Below are 14,993 nucleotides of genomic sequence, written 5' to 3' on the forward strand. Positions count from 1 at the left end.
CCCCCTCCTCGCGCTACGCGCTTCGGGGTGCTGCCTTCGGCAGCACACTTCATCATTGGGCTTACACATTGAAAACCCGTTTGTTACGCCCCTGGGAGGTATTGATGCTTTAAATGCCACAGTCTTTCTAAAACAATGTCATGTAACATGTAGTTTTTAAGATACGTTATGTAATTCAATGGACGGATAAAAGTGATACATTGTTTTTTATTCTCCGAAACTGTGCATGTTTTTGCTCTGCTTATAGAACGGTCGTGGAATATTTCTGCGCCACACGTACCGTTTCAACCGGGATGTAGCCCTAGTCAATGTGCGGTCTAACATCAAACGATTTTTTTTACGTTTTCCACAATGATGTACATCCATATTATGGCAGAAAAAATCTATCGAAATCAACCACATGGGAAATACTTCTTTGACCCTCTAAGAGATCAAGAATCAAAATCGCTTACAAAATGACGTATTTCATGGATTAAGTTTGAAATGTACACATATATTATATGTATCTTGTGTAATACTGAGTATGGGAAATTTTAAATTCTATGTACAGAAATTTATTAATCATTGCAAAAATACTGAACTCATAACAGAATAACAGCAATATCAGTTTATAACTCGTTGATTAAGATGTGGTATTAGTTTTCGTGCTGGAAAAAACCTGGGGTGTCCGTCCGTCCATTCGTTAACATTCCATATAAAACGCTACTAGTCCTGAACAGCAGAGGACTCAATTTTGTATAAACAGAGGTCGTGGCCCCCTGGGAGCAGAGGGGTAGGGCCCCATAGGGAAAACGTGAGGTAAAAATCTTTTGAATCCTCCCCCGCCAGTTTGATTTGAGAGATTTTAATCCTTGGACAAGGGGCACCCATGTTGATCAGTGAGTGTGCTGCCCCCTGTTTTTATGATTTTGAGTCCATCTATTTTGATTGATGTTATTTTGTTTGACCTCTTGTTACACACTTTGTGTGTCAGAGCGTAATAAAAAAATCTTGAATCCTGAATCACTGATAATTTACTGACTACTATAGTTTTGGTCAATTAAGACCGTTTAGTTTGATTGCTGACACAATCCCCACGTAATTGTAATATCTAAACAATGAAAATAATGAACGGACAATGAAATCCACCATCCCCACCCCAACCCCCATTGAATCTTCATGCTAATTTTTCATGTCCATCATATCAAGTAGTACATAAGTAACTTCCTAAAACTATACAAAGAAACTGCTGTCGTAGGCAGAACGTCTTCAAGTTCACAAAATAATTTCAAAATAATCTCAATATCAATAGAGTTACGACTTGTTCAGGCTTCCGTATCAATGAATAAGCGCCCTGAAGACCATGAAGGGTCAGTGGCTTTTCGTTTATGTGGTTGAAGTGACTAATTTGTATATAATAATTTGGTGAGCCATATCTCAGCGCACGTGTAACTTATAACTTTGGTTTCTTTGATAATGAGAACTTAAAATAGCGGGTACGATACTAGCGACATATACACATCTACGTAGTACATAAAATATCACAACACAGCTGACAGGACTAGCCACGTCGGTCTAGCCACATTATTGAAGGGAACATTGGCTTTGTTGACACAGATATGGCGAGACCACTGGACCTTGTGTTCCTGATTTACTTTGCCAGCCACATTCCAATCACGATCTTCGTCGACTCGCAGGCTCTGCTTCCCCAATGGCTGTATCCTCGCCAGGTAATTACACACGGTAACTGTTATACCGCACGCAGGCATATGTACCAGTACTACATAGCCGACATTCACTATCAACACACCCCTGCAGGTCGGGGATCGAGAAAAGAAGTATCGTAAGTAGGCGACTAATGTGGGAACCCCTAGCAGAATTTGGGATTTGCTTGTGTCCTCTACTTGGGGATACAAAAGCGATCATAATAAATCCGCTGCACCAATTGCAATAGTTGTTATCTTTATATTTTTCTTTTTATATCTACCTTTTTATTTCCTAACGCCTTGCTTGGCAATACATCACGTTTGGCTTAAATGTTGAAAGTTCGCTCAGCTGAGGAAAATAATGAGTTCTGTCCCCAGGCCGGGACATATCAAAGTCCTTAAAATGGCAGTTGGTATTCCCTGCCTAGCGTTCAGCATGTAGGGTAATGGCGACAACTGGTTCACCCGTTGTCAGTATAACATTAAAGAATGTTTTGAGTATGCTAGTGTTATTAGCCTGAGACGCCATAGTGTATTCCTGTATGATGCTTCACTACAAGGCTAGAAAAAGTCTACACAGTCTAGTTACACTGCACCACAGACTAGTATAGTCTAGCTCGACGAGTAGGGTGTCTTAATACAGTGCTACAAAGCAGCCTGATATCAAGATGGACATTACATGTAATCTACACAAATTTCCTCCGCGGTACTCTTGGTACTGGCAGAGACGTATATATACATGTACTGGCATCATTTACGCTCTCTTCACCCCTGGAACATTTCATAGCAAAACTGAAGGTTCTTCGTGTCTTCAATTTCACTATGACATTCCAGAGTTGCAGAGAGCAAAAGTGAGCGTAACCCCTGGATATTGAGGATGCGGTCCTGGTGAAGGGCTGGGCCCACTTGTATAAAACATCTCAACTCTTGAGATTTCCTCAAGTCTAAGATTTCCCATAGACAATACATTGCTTGAGAATTTCCTTAACTTTGAGATGTTTTATACAAGTGGGCCCAGGATCCCAAATATGTATGTTCACAGTTGATTGTCGGATGGCGCAGTGGACAGCGCATTCGCTTTTCACTAAAGACGACCGGGGCTCGTTTCCTGATCGGACGTGAAAAGGGAGGGGACATCTGCCATATCCCATGATTTTTCTCCGGGTACTCCGGTTTCTTTCCAAATCAGGACCCTCTGTGCGCTTCTATCCGGGCCAATAAAGCTAATATCTATTTCTATTTCACAGTTACTTGACCTGATGACCTGGTACTGCTCAGAGTTCAAGGACCCCATGATGGCGGCACCTCCCACGTGGTTCAAGACCTTCGTCATGTCCGAGCTTACTCTTCAGTTTCCATTTTTCTTTGTGGCCACGTATGCTTTTTGGAAAGGTTTGTTTGTACAAATCTCAAAGCTAAATGACATATGGTGCGGTTAAAATCTGTATCATCCGTCACTAGTAGTATTTTTTCGTTCAATTATTTTCATTTTTGAAAATTGGGTGTCACATCCTTGGTATTATAATGGGAGGTTGTAACATCACTGTACCCTAATCGTTACACTTTTTACATAAATATCAATGTTCTTTATACCATACTATCAGTAACAAAAAAGTTTGTTCATTTTTTCAATAATATATGTTCTTTTTTTTTCATTTTAATTACAAGTTGGTATTTCAGGCGCGTGGTTCTATAAATAGAACTCAGGATTACGCAGGTCCTTGAACCGGCGTTACTGTACCCTGAAAGGGACACTTCGGTACTTTGGCTAATACTCTTGGATAAACTACATTTGTCCGCAGAAAAGTGTGCATTGTTGATATATGTTAGAGTCAAAGAGGGTTCTGATTAACTTTCTGCTCCAAATTAGCATTCGTTTTGATAAAATAGACTTTTTGAAAATGTTATACAAATAAGTAGCGTCACACGGCACGTACATCAGAAAAGTTTGTTTTGGTTATTATTCTTATCTTTAAATTGTTCATGTAACGATAAGCAGCAGCCAATAAAGTTTAATACAGTTAATTTGTCATAAAGGTATTATCAAATTTAAACTGTATACAAAAAGTACTTCTTTGCATTGCATGACAGTTTCTTGGGCCGTTTTCAGACAAGTGTCCCGACGTTTTGGGCACTGTCCCGATTTGGGTACAGTGACGGTAAATCCCCTAGGTTCAACTGTTTGATGTTTTTTGAAATTATAATAATAACAAATATTCATCCAAACCATGTACATCATTAAACTAATCCGTTTACGTGTAACGTCATTTCCGTTCTGTTTTAGGTGTCCGGAATTGCCAATGGATTCGTATTCCTCTCATCGTTTATTCCTCACACGTTGCCACGACAACGGTTGCTATATGTTACCATGTACTCATGCACGACTTCAGTGGCGTACAGCCTCCTGGCCCGGAGACGTTCACAGAGCGCCGGACTCTGTTCCTTGTGTATTTCCCCTACCTCCTGGTGCCGGTAATGCTGTTGATGGACTCGCTATTCAGTTCGGTTTATCAGAACAAAGTCAAATCCAGTTAATTGTTTGTACATTTTGTATTAAAATCATTTTGTATTTTTCCTTTTAAAGAATTCCTTTATTATTATTATTATTATTTGATATTGTAGTATTCGACAGACAGGGTAGGGGTCTGCTCACTCAGTTCAGTCACTTACCAATTTGTCTTTTCAGAGTCGGCCTACACTCCTTTTATGTTATGGCTCAATAACGTAAATAAATCATTCAAGTTTATATCTAATTCTTATATAAATAGAAAAACGATTAAATACTTTCAAATATTTAATTTCACAAATCACGCATCAAATGATGCAGTACTCAAAATCAATCAGTATTCAAAAAATCAATACGCCTACGTCATAACGAAGCTGTTTCCATCATCCAATCAAAAAGCTTGTTACAGTTCTTTCGTCCGAAAGTAGTTCTTTCATCATATGAAAAAAACAACAATAGAAATGCTTATTTCAAACAGAATTAAATTATATGAAAACGTTGATAAAAAGAGAGAGAGGAAATACCGAAGTTTCAAAAAACCCGTAACTCGAACTCAATATCGGCAAAACTATTTCAAAATATATTCAAGAAAGATTTAAATGGAGAGCATTTGGAAAGCACGTGAGATTCAAATAAGACCGGAGGGATGAGCGTCGTCTCCTTCATCGACGATATCTTTTATAATATATAAGATATCTTATAAACAAAATTAAATGAGATATCTTATATAATTCAGTTATGATATATCTTATAAAGAACAATATTTGAATTTGAGATAATAAACCCTCCCCCACTGCGCTCGGAACCTGTCGATAACCGAGGGGGTCTGAGAGGATTTGATCGAAAATGGCAACCTATGACAACGGGACCAGTTATCAAATTGAAACTACGTATGATTATGGCAAGCCAAGTTGTCATTTATTCATGGAGCAATTTTGATCCAGTACTTAACCAAATTATATAAGATATCTTATAAAAGATATAATATATCTCATAAACTTTAAATAAGATATCTTATATGTTTATGAGATATCTTATATATTTTGGTTAAGTCCTGGATCAACATTGCTCCATGAATAAATGACAACTTGGCTTGCCATAGTATCCTTTAGGGCTCGTTCCTGATATTATACAGGAACTATTTCCGAACGATGAGTGTTGTACTTGCAAACATGACAAAACCAAATAGAAAGTGTATGTTCCATGTCCACGTGCTATTATATCACATCTAACTCAGAATCAAATGTTATTTTATGCAGACATGATACGTTACATACAGTGTAGGTATAAGCACGGAATTAGATGCCATGTAAGTGCGTGGTATAAGTAGGTTTACAAGCAATGTGTCAGCAGTTTTCAGAAAAGTAGATTACATGCCAGATATCTTATTCTAAAAAGTAGGACATAATTGAACTAGCGCTCAGGTAATACTTATTTTTGTTTTAAATCCAGTAATATAGGACATTATTATTATTACATATGAGAGTTTGATATAATTGTAGCGGAACTGGACTGGGTCGATCGTCGGCGATCAGGTAGCTCAATTGGTACCGTCTAGAGTTAGGTGGGTCCCGGGTTCGAACCCCGGTCTGGCCGTTACATTATCTCTTTCTCCTGTTACAAAATTGGCGAGCTTGTCATCCCTAATAACTGTTTCAAGGATTGGGAGTACGCTTAGCAAGGGGATACCCGAATATGGATTGTAAATAGTTGTGTCTTGGGGGCGAAGACGTAGAAAAAGGAGGAAGGAATGTAGCGGAACTGGACTGGCTCGATCGTCGGCGACCAGGTAGCTCAATTGGTACCGTCTAAAGTGAGGAGGGTTCCGGGTTCGAACCCCGGTCTGGCCGTCACTTTATCTCTTTCTCCTGTTACAAAATTGCCGGGCAGACCGAAGGATTGAGGTCCTGTGTGACTGCCATAGAGATGTAGACCCTTAGAAATAATTAACGTAATTGGGTAGTGGACGGGATGGGAATCGGGGGTGGATATTAACTTATTAATTAGGATTTAGGGAACTTTATTAGTGATCACTGTGAAACGTTAGGGTTAGCGGGGGGTCGTCTCGGTAGGGTTGTGTACGTGTCATGTAACTGTAGGCCTAGATGTTGTTCATGTTTAAACACTATTGTTGATTGTTAATCATGGTTGAGTATAATTTCTCCATCAACAAAAACAAGTAGTACCGAATTCGAACCTGAGGAGTTCTAGTTTCCGCTGGCCCTAACACCAGACTTAGACATTTTGACATATACATGTAGATGTCTGGTGTGGGGCCAGAGCGTACTGCTATATGAAAACGTGGAATTCTCCGATACCGTTTGGTATAGGGCTAGGTTGACGGACGACAAAAAGGTATTTTGCCGGGTGTAGCCTAACAGTTAGAGTTGGTCCACTACAAACTGGGCCCGTCTCCCCCAGTTACATAATATTAATATGTATCAGCTGTGATCACAGCAGAGACGTATATATCACAGGGACCTGAGAATTTGTTACAGCTACATTTAAACCATCGTCGGATGAGTGAGTACCGAAGCGAAATCAACCGTGGGTATCCGACGATGCATTTAGACCTAAACTAATTAATAAGGTATTCAGAGTAATTTTGCATGTTTTAGGGGTTTAGATCGACTTTCGGTAAAACATGACACCCTCAATGATCATATGTATAGCTCCTATATATGATCATTGGGGGTGTCATGTCTTACCGAAAGTAGATCTAAACCCCATAAACATGTGAAATTACTTTGAACACCTTATAGTTTAGGTCCAAATATAGCTGTAACAAATTCTCAGGTCCCTGTGGCTGTGGTGTCACATGTGCGTTGATTGCCTATTGTTCGGAGCGAGCTCTTGAATACCGAATCAACTAGTCTTGTGTGTACAAATGTCACTGCGAACTGGAGTAATGTCCCGAGATTGTAAGAATAGGCAGGTATAAAAATCAGCGCAAAAGCCTTCTACACTGGGCTTCCGTACAAAGTCCCCATATCGTCTAATTATATAAACGCCTGTTTGACGTGGATCACCGGAAAACACCCCGAACTATTTTTAGCCCATGCGGTATACGTAACGTGGCTTGCTGTTGACAACCACAAGTTCTGCAGCTGACAGACTCGGATTGACCACGATATAGACGGTCAAACACACGTTATAGTGGTGAGCACCACAGGTACCACAGTCTGTATAAATGTACAGGCGAGGCTTGTTACAGAAGGTTATTGGGGATCCCTGTGCCAATGGCCAAGGCCAATGGCACTGTGGTGGCAGTTGGCAGGGCACATCCGTTGACCAGCTGATAGCTCAATCAGTTCGAGTGATACTGTTACAACCTGACGTATTGGGTTCTAAACTCTGCAGAATTTTTACACTCAAAAACACAGTTGTTGATTAATTATTTTTTGTCTATTTTATCTTTATTATATATTTTTTTCCATAATAGAATGACCCACGTGATAATAATTAGTTTTCATTTCTGCAATTATTTATCAAAGCTATTGTCATGCCGGTAAAAAAAGTACTTTCCAATATATAAATAGTTACAGTGTTTGGCAGTGGTACAGGATCTTTAATGTGACAGCTGGTTAAAATTGTGTATATGGTTCTATGGTCGCCTTCTAGCTTTACACTAATGGGACGTTGTTTTTTTAACTCAATCACTATCAGTAGAGCGGCTGACTGTGCAGCAGTGGGCACTGGTTCGATCCTCGGTGGAAGCACACTACAGCTGTACTCTATTTTCTGTTATAATGTTATACTTTCCCAGCATAGCAACACGTGCACTTACATGTGTAAGTTTTCGGGTCGATGATCTGGGTGCTCTCTGAGCATCTGGAGTTAGACTTATATGACATATACCATAGGCGTTATTTTGTGTCCACAAAAGTGGCATAATACATGTTGAAACCTTTGTGACTTCAGCCTGGAAATGGTTGATGAATGATAAAGAACAGTAATATCTTTATTTTCGATGTCAAAATTTATTTTACATCTATAATAGATGTAACCGGTCTATATTTTTTCAGTGCTTCTACTAGGAATCGAACCCATGACCTCTGGTTTACTAGTGTTACGCTCTACTGAAAGAGCTAAAGAACCCATGACCTCTGGTTTACTAGTGTTACGCTCTACTGAAAGAGCTAAAGAGAAAACCTCCTGAGCTGAGTCAATAAGAAGTGGCTAGATTTTACGAGGGTTACATAGGGATGCAAAAATTAGCCCTAATACTAATATGTACAATATATATTACTACCATGTTATCACATGGTCAAATATAGTCACTGTAACTTCATGTATAGGTTGCTGGAATTATTTTGGAATTTAAACATATCTTCTTTCATTTTAAATTTGGCTTTTATACCCTTTTGTATTTGGTATTCTTTGTTGATCATGTGTGGACCAAAATTCATCCATAAAGAATATGCTCATGCAGGAAAAATCTTTTCCCTTTGTAACTGTTTGTCAGCTTTATCATTGTCAGCTTTCTCATTTTCTCATTGTCAGCTTTCTCATTGTCAGCTTTATCATTGTCAGCTTTCTCATTGTCAGCTTTTCTTGAAAGCAGTGGTGAACAGAACAACAAAATTCTAAATCTAGAAGTGGACTTGGTCAGATAATGAACATTGTAGGGAGGGTTTGAGTGTCCGGGTCTTTTGCGGATACAGACTGGATTGCCGTATTCATGAAACCGTTCTCATGCTCAAGCATGGAATCTGTGCTCAGACCAATTTTCTTGTAACTAGCTTAAATCATGTCAAACGATCAAAAAGTCAAATGTAAACATTGAAAACAGTATTTGGCTTCAAGTCTCTTCATAATGTTTCCAAATCATTGACAAAATAAGATTTATATATTGAGTTATAACCAGAACAAGAAATTAGGCTTGAGCACAAATTCCATGCTTGAGCATGAGAACGGCTTCATGAATACGGGCCCAGGTCGTGTTTTCTAGCATTGTGAGGGTGGTAGCTTATCTACTTATATAATTACCGGTTCTAGGGATTGCCAGATAAATCACTCTTCTGAACAAAACAGGAGATAAAAACCACGAATGTGGGATAAAAAAAGCTAGTTCAATTAACCCGAAGAAATCACTAGCTCTGAAAGAACGTATATATTTCTTTTTGCAGATATTTGCAGAATAGATGTGCTTATATAGTCGCACCGGCTTTGCCATGCATGATTAACATGTTAAAAGTTTTTAAATGATAACGTTCATTTACAATAATTTGTAACCATCTGTATTTGTACTAGGATATTTTGTATTGGGTTTCTGAAGGGTCCAACCTGATGCAGTTAAGTCAAAACAGAAACAAATATCTGTTTTAGCTTTTTAACTTGTTTTAGACTTAACAACTTTTGCCAATTTCTCCGGGTTAAAACTTTGGCCTTAATGTTGGTTTTTCATTAAGAAAACCTTAGGTATTTGTGCTAGACTACTGGTATTTAATTGGCACGGCGGGTTCCCTGAGGGTGTTTATCATTGATGTAGAAAAAGAATAAGTAACCTTTCTGGTCTCTAATTCTCAATTATGCAGTAAAAACAGTGTGTAATACCAGAGTGGTGTGCTTCCACCCGGGATTGAACCAGTGACCCAGTCTGTAGCTCTACCGATTGAACCAGTGACCCAGCTGTCTGTATCTCTACCTATGGAACCAGTGACCCAGTCTGTAGATCTACCGATTGAACCAGTGACCCAGCTGTCTGTAGCTCTACCGATGGAACCAGTGACCCAGTCTGTAGCTCTACCGATTGCACCAGAGACCCAGTCTGTCGCTCTACCGATTGAACCTGTGACCCAGTCTGTAGACCTACCGATTGAACCATAGACCCAGACTGTAGCTTTACCGATTGAACCAGAGACCCAGTCTGTAGCCCTACCGATTGAACCAGAGACCCCTATGTCTGTAGCTCTACCAATTGAACCAGTGACCCAATCTGTGGCTCTACCGATTGAACTAGTGACCCAGTCTGTATCTCTACCTATGGAACCAGTGACCCAGGCTGTAGCTCTACCGATGGCACCAGTGACCCAGTCAGTAGCTCTACCGATTGACCCAGTGACCCAGCCTGTAGATCTACCGATTGACCCAGTGACCCAGTCTTTAGATCTACCGATTGACCCAGTGACCCAGTCTTTAGATCTACCGATTGACCCAGTGACCCAGTCTTTAGATCTACCGATTGAACCATAGACCCAGACTGTAGCTTTACCGATTGAGCCAGTGGCCCAGCTGTCTGTAGCTCTACCAATTGAACCAGTGACCTAGTCTGTAGCTCTACCCATTGAACCAGTGACCCGGTCTGTAGCTCTCCCGATGGAACCAGTGACTCAGTCTGTAGCTCTAGCGATTGAACCAGTGAACCAGTCTGTATAGCTCTACCGATTGATCCAGTGACCCAGTCTTTAGATCTACCGATTGACCCAGTGACCCAGCCTGTAGATCTACCGATTGACCCAGTGACCCAATCTGTGGCTCTACCGATTGAACCTGTGACCCAGTCTGTATATCTCTACCGTTTGAACCAGTGACCCCGTCTGTAGCACTACAGATTGAACCAGTGACCTAGTCTGTAGATCTACCGATTGACCCAGTGACCCAGTCTGCAGCTCTACCGATTGAACCTGTGACCCAGTCTGTAGATCTACCGTTTGAACCAGTGACCCAGCCTGTAGATCTACCGATTGTACCAGTGCCCCAGCTGTCTGTAGCTCTCCCGATGGAACCAGTGAGCCAGTCTGTAGCTCTACCGATTGAACTAAAGGGAAATTCCCTCAGTTTGCTATTTTCCTATAATTACCAAGAGTCTCCCCTATTTCACCCAGTTGATGATTGATTAATCTGTTTGCATACACAATTGTTTGCTCCAGCCAAAGGTTCCATATATTATAACATATCTATTACATACACTAGGCCGTACAGGGGTCTATGGACTTGTCAGTCACTCAGAAAAAAGGTCCTCACTTTTACCGCAGCCCATTGTACCTTTTTCATAAGACTAGCTGGCAGTCTCAATGGGTAAGAATTTTATAATCTGTTTCTGTTGTAGACTTGAGTAAGTCTATCAAAAGGTCACAGCCAGATTTATGGGGAGATAAGTGCTGAGTACTATTTGAATTGATGTAGACTTGACTTAAGTTTCACTATTACAGAACACGGTATGTCAGAGACAGGCTGGGGCCAGCTGGCTCCGTACGAAAACTATGGTCGTGTGGATGACAGAAAGGAGGATTTCCTGGTGATATCCTACAACGAGGCTACATCGGAGAAATACGCAACACACAAACATGCCAGTCATACCATGCTTCTGGCTCGTGACCCTCGGGTGCTGTGGGATCTTTATCCGTCCAGGGCAGCTATCCTTGTAAGTAACTAACATGCCAGTCATACCATGCTTCTAGCCCGTGACCCTCGGGTGCTGTGGGATCTTTATCCGACCAGGACAGCTATCCTTGTAAGTAACTAACATGCCAGTCATACCATGCTTCTGGCTCGTGACCCTCGGGTGCTGTGGGATCTTTATCCGACCAGGGCAGCTATCCTTGTAAGTAACTAACATCAGTCGAGTGGTGCAGTGGACAGCACACCGGCCTTACACCATGACAGCCAGGGTTCAATTCCCTGACGGGGGGATGTGAGCATAAGGTAGTTCTGTTTCCTCCCGTATTAACACCCCTCCTGTTCTACCAATTTGGCCAACAGGAGTGATTAGTATAAGTTGATATGCTTGTTTCATTAGTGTTTGAAAATTATTTTATTACTTGTTATATAAGGTATGGAGATTTTTCTGATGTTTAAATCCTGGTATCTAGGATATTCTATACTACATATCAGGATTGGATGTCATTCTTCTATGTTCATGCTGATCTACTTCATTGAGTCCTCTGAGTACCTATTTATCGTGTAGATGTATGTACAGTGTACACCCATGTGTGTGTGTATGGCTCTATATACCTCTGTCTTATATATTTCATCACCAGAAATCATACCTAGAAATAAAGTATCCAGAATAAAATATTCCTACACATCTAACACAAGCAGAATCTCAACAGTATTAAACAGAGTCCAGAATATTGACTCCTCATATTGATTACCTCCCCTTGACCATAAAATATCTATCGTGACACAGTATGATAACTGGGCCTTGGAGCAAACTCTGAAACAAGTTTCTATCAAGATAAACGACAAAGAAGTGTGAAAATTACAGAAACTGTACAGAAGAACGGAGGAATAAAGGGTATGAGAGATTAACTTCAGATTCTCCGAAGTAGAATTCACACAGTAGACCACTCATTTTCAAAGAAATGAACTTCTTTGTTCTTTTTTCAAAGATGCAGATGCGATTTGATGGTGTGATTGGGTTCCCAGGAGGTCTGGTTGACCCAGGAGAGGACCCTGTTGAGGCTGCCAATAGAGAAATGGTGGAGGAGGTTGGCCTTGACCTTACAAAACATTCCATATCCAAGGATAACCACATCACGTCCTTCTTCAACGCCAGAAAGAGTCTTGTTCTCCACTTCTTTGGTTTGGAAGTCACACTGGGAGAATTCTGCGATATTGAGCGGAGGAACCTGCAGGCACCAGACTATGGGTCAGAGGTATTGTTTTATTATTCAATTCACCAAGACATTTAAAGTTTCACATGAGTGTCACAAAAGTGTTTGTCTTATTTCAACAAGATCACTGGAATGTACAAATTGTATTACCTCTGTGTCACAAGATAATTTATTTTCTGATATCACCACAATATTTTTGTTTGACATTTGTGTCACCTTAATGGTTCAAGTTTTATTGGCCGGATTGCAACGCAATCAGGGCTTATAGATTGGCGATTCCGTTTCAGTGACCAGGTTAAGAAGATTGGTTGAGGTCAGGCCCAATCTGCACTATGGTTAAGGTCATAGGAGTGTATTGCTAATCGGAAATAGGAAGTACATCCCTAGTTGAAAACCCAATGTAGGGAGACAGTGTCACAATCTCCGCATATTCTAATGTTTAATATTAAACTGATGAATATTGTATGTTGTTTATTGACATAACAGTGTGTTCTTTCAATATTAAAGTATTTCAAAGCAATCCAGGCATTAATTCAGTTGTTTTTTATCCAATGTGTCACATGTGTCCATTTTTCTGTACTTCAGGTAACCGGCTACCTATTTCACTACTGTGAAGTTTTTCAAGAACGATAACTCTTACATGCAATTACTATGTGTATATGGTTTTATCAAAAATGTCAATTTTTAATTGTTTATAGATAATTAATTTGACACAATTTCAGCATTTATGAAATTGATATACATTGATCCAGTACTAATCTATGTCGGTATCATTTTTATTGACATCATTTTGTAAAAAATTGTGTGTTTCATTTTTTTTTCAAAATTCACTCTTTTTTACATAAATTTCCATTTAAAATCCTTAAAATTCTGACAACCTATATTTTTTTTGTGGCAGAAAATTTTCTTTACTTCAAAGCAATATAACTACAAAATGTGAAGAAATTCTACTGAGAAATGGCGACACAATCCTATTACCTTAAGAAGATTGGTTTAGGTCAGGCCCAATCTGCACTATGGTTAGGAAGATTGGTTTAGGTCACTTACCAAGTAACTACTTGTCCTACAACAACTAAACTTGCATGATAGATACTCGTCATGTCTGTCAAAATGGATGTGACAGAGGTCCGGTGACATTTAATCCCTGACGAAGGGCTAAGCCTGAAAGCTTGGTAAAGAGTGACTTTAAAGTTTGTTAATAAACTTGCATGGCTAAAAGGATGCTCATCACATATGATGCTTTACATGAAAATGTACTGTAGCAATCCGGCCATATCGCCATTGGCGTTTTTTTGTCATATGTCTATAATTAATATATCAGGGTCACAACAATGTTTGAATAACCCCTACCCCTAACAGTAGGTGGGGTATACTTGAATCAGGCTTTCGGTCCATCTGTCTTTAGGAGATTGGTCAGCACAGTGTTGCCTATCTTCTCACCCATTTTTATGAAATTTCGTTCACAGTTATGGCATGTTAGGTAATTGCACTGTTGAGATTTATTTTATAGGCGTTATTCCCATTTTTCTATTTCTCAAGTGCGATCAAGGATATTAGTTAGCCTGTAGCCTTACAGTTCTAGTTTTATCAGGTTAACAAGAATACCAATATTGTCTTACAACAGATTCACCCATTTGTTCAGCTGAAAGTGTATCCTATCTATGGGATATCCTAGTTATTGTCAACAGGAGAACAATACAGGCCTTACTACTGACACATAACACTATCATCAATACACAGACTATTTTCCTGTGTTATTTTGTGTTCTTGTCGTGTTTCAGACCCTGGGACTTATATTTTGTGTTCTTGTCGTGTTTCAGACCCTGGGACTTATTAGCCCACCATCATCTGATGGTGGGCTATTCAAATCACCTTGCATCCATGGTCCGTCGTCCGTCCGTTGTCTGTTGTTCGTCCGTCGTCCGTCCATAAACAATTCTTTGTTATCGGTATTTCTCAAGAAGTACCAGAGGGATCTTTCTCAAATTTTATATGCAGGTTCCCCTTGGTCCTTAGCTGTGCAGGGCAACTTTTGAGACTAATCGGATAAACAACATGGCCGACAGGCAGCCATCTTGGATTTTGATAGTGAAAGTTTGTTATCGCTATTTCTAAAGAAGGACCAGAGGGATCTTTATTAAATTTTATATGTAGGTTCCCCTTCGTCCTGAGCTGTGCAGGGCAACTTTTGAGACTGATCGGATAAACAACATGGCCGACAGGCAGCCATCTTGGATTTTGATA

At 39.9% G+C, this 14,993-nt stretch overlaps 2 protein-coding genes across 3 annotated transcripts in view; both read left to right on the forward strand.

Moving 5' to 3' along the window:
* Positions 1–1,547: 1,547 nt before the first annotated feature.
* On the forward strand, positions 1,548–4,260 carry LOC110464063 (transmembrane protein 97-like). The gene is made up of 3 exons (XM_021519084.1): positions 1,548–1,709; positions 2,933–3,077; positions 3,970–4,260. The coding sequence occupies exons 1-3, from the start codon at positions 1,599–1,601 to the stop codon at positions 4,218–4,220; spliced, it is 507 nt and encodes a 168-aa protein (XP_021374759.1). The 5' UTR covers positions 1,548–1,598; the 3' UTR covers positions 4,221–4,260.
* A 2,985-nt stretch (positions 4,261–7,245) lies between these two features.
* Positions 7,246–14,993, forward strand: part of LOC110464043 (U8 snoRNA-decapping enzyme-like) — a 12,689-nt gene continuing 4,941 nt past the window's right edge. The window contains exons 1-5 of one of the 2 annotated variants that reach the window (XM_021519056.1): positions 7,246–7,350; positions 11,346–11,480; positions 11,661–11,737; positions 12,525–12,791; positions 14,531–14,544. In XM_021519056.1, the coding sequence (XP_021374731.1) occupies positions 11,354–11,480; positions 11,661–11,737; positions 12,525–12,791; positions 14,531–14,544 (485 nt within the window). In that variant the 5' untranslated portion in view covers positions 7,246–7,350; positions 11,346–11,353. Of the gene's footprint in view, positions 7,351–11,345; positions 11,558–11,660; positions 11,738–12,524; positions 12,792–14,530; positions 14,545–14,993 lie in introns of both variants that reach the window. The other variant, XM_021519057.1, reaches the window with a different exon arrangement.

Source organism: Mizuhopecten yessoensis, unplaced genomic scaffold (assembly GCF_002113885.1).
Source record: "Mizuhopecten yessoensis strain PY_sf001 unplaced genomic scaffold, ASM211388v2 scaffold10953, whole genome shotgun sequence".
NCBI classification, from domain to species: Eukaryota; Metazoa; Mollusca; class Bivalvia; order Pectinida; family Pectinidae; genus Mizuhopecten; species Mizuhopecten yessoensis.

Coding starts and splice junctions, on each gene's coding strand:
- LOC110464063 (XM_021519084.1), top strand. CDS start 1,599: ATGGCGAGACCACTGGACCTTGTGTTCCTGATTTACTTTGCCAGCCAC. Junction 1,710..2,932: donor AATGGCTGTATCCTCGCCAG/GTAATTACACAC, acceptor TCTATTTCACAG/TTACTTGACCTGATGACCTG. Junction 3,078..3,969: donor CACGTATGCTTTTTGGAAAG/GTTTGTTTGTAC, acceptor GTTCTGTTTTAG/GTGTCCGGAATTGCCAATGG.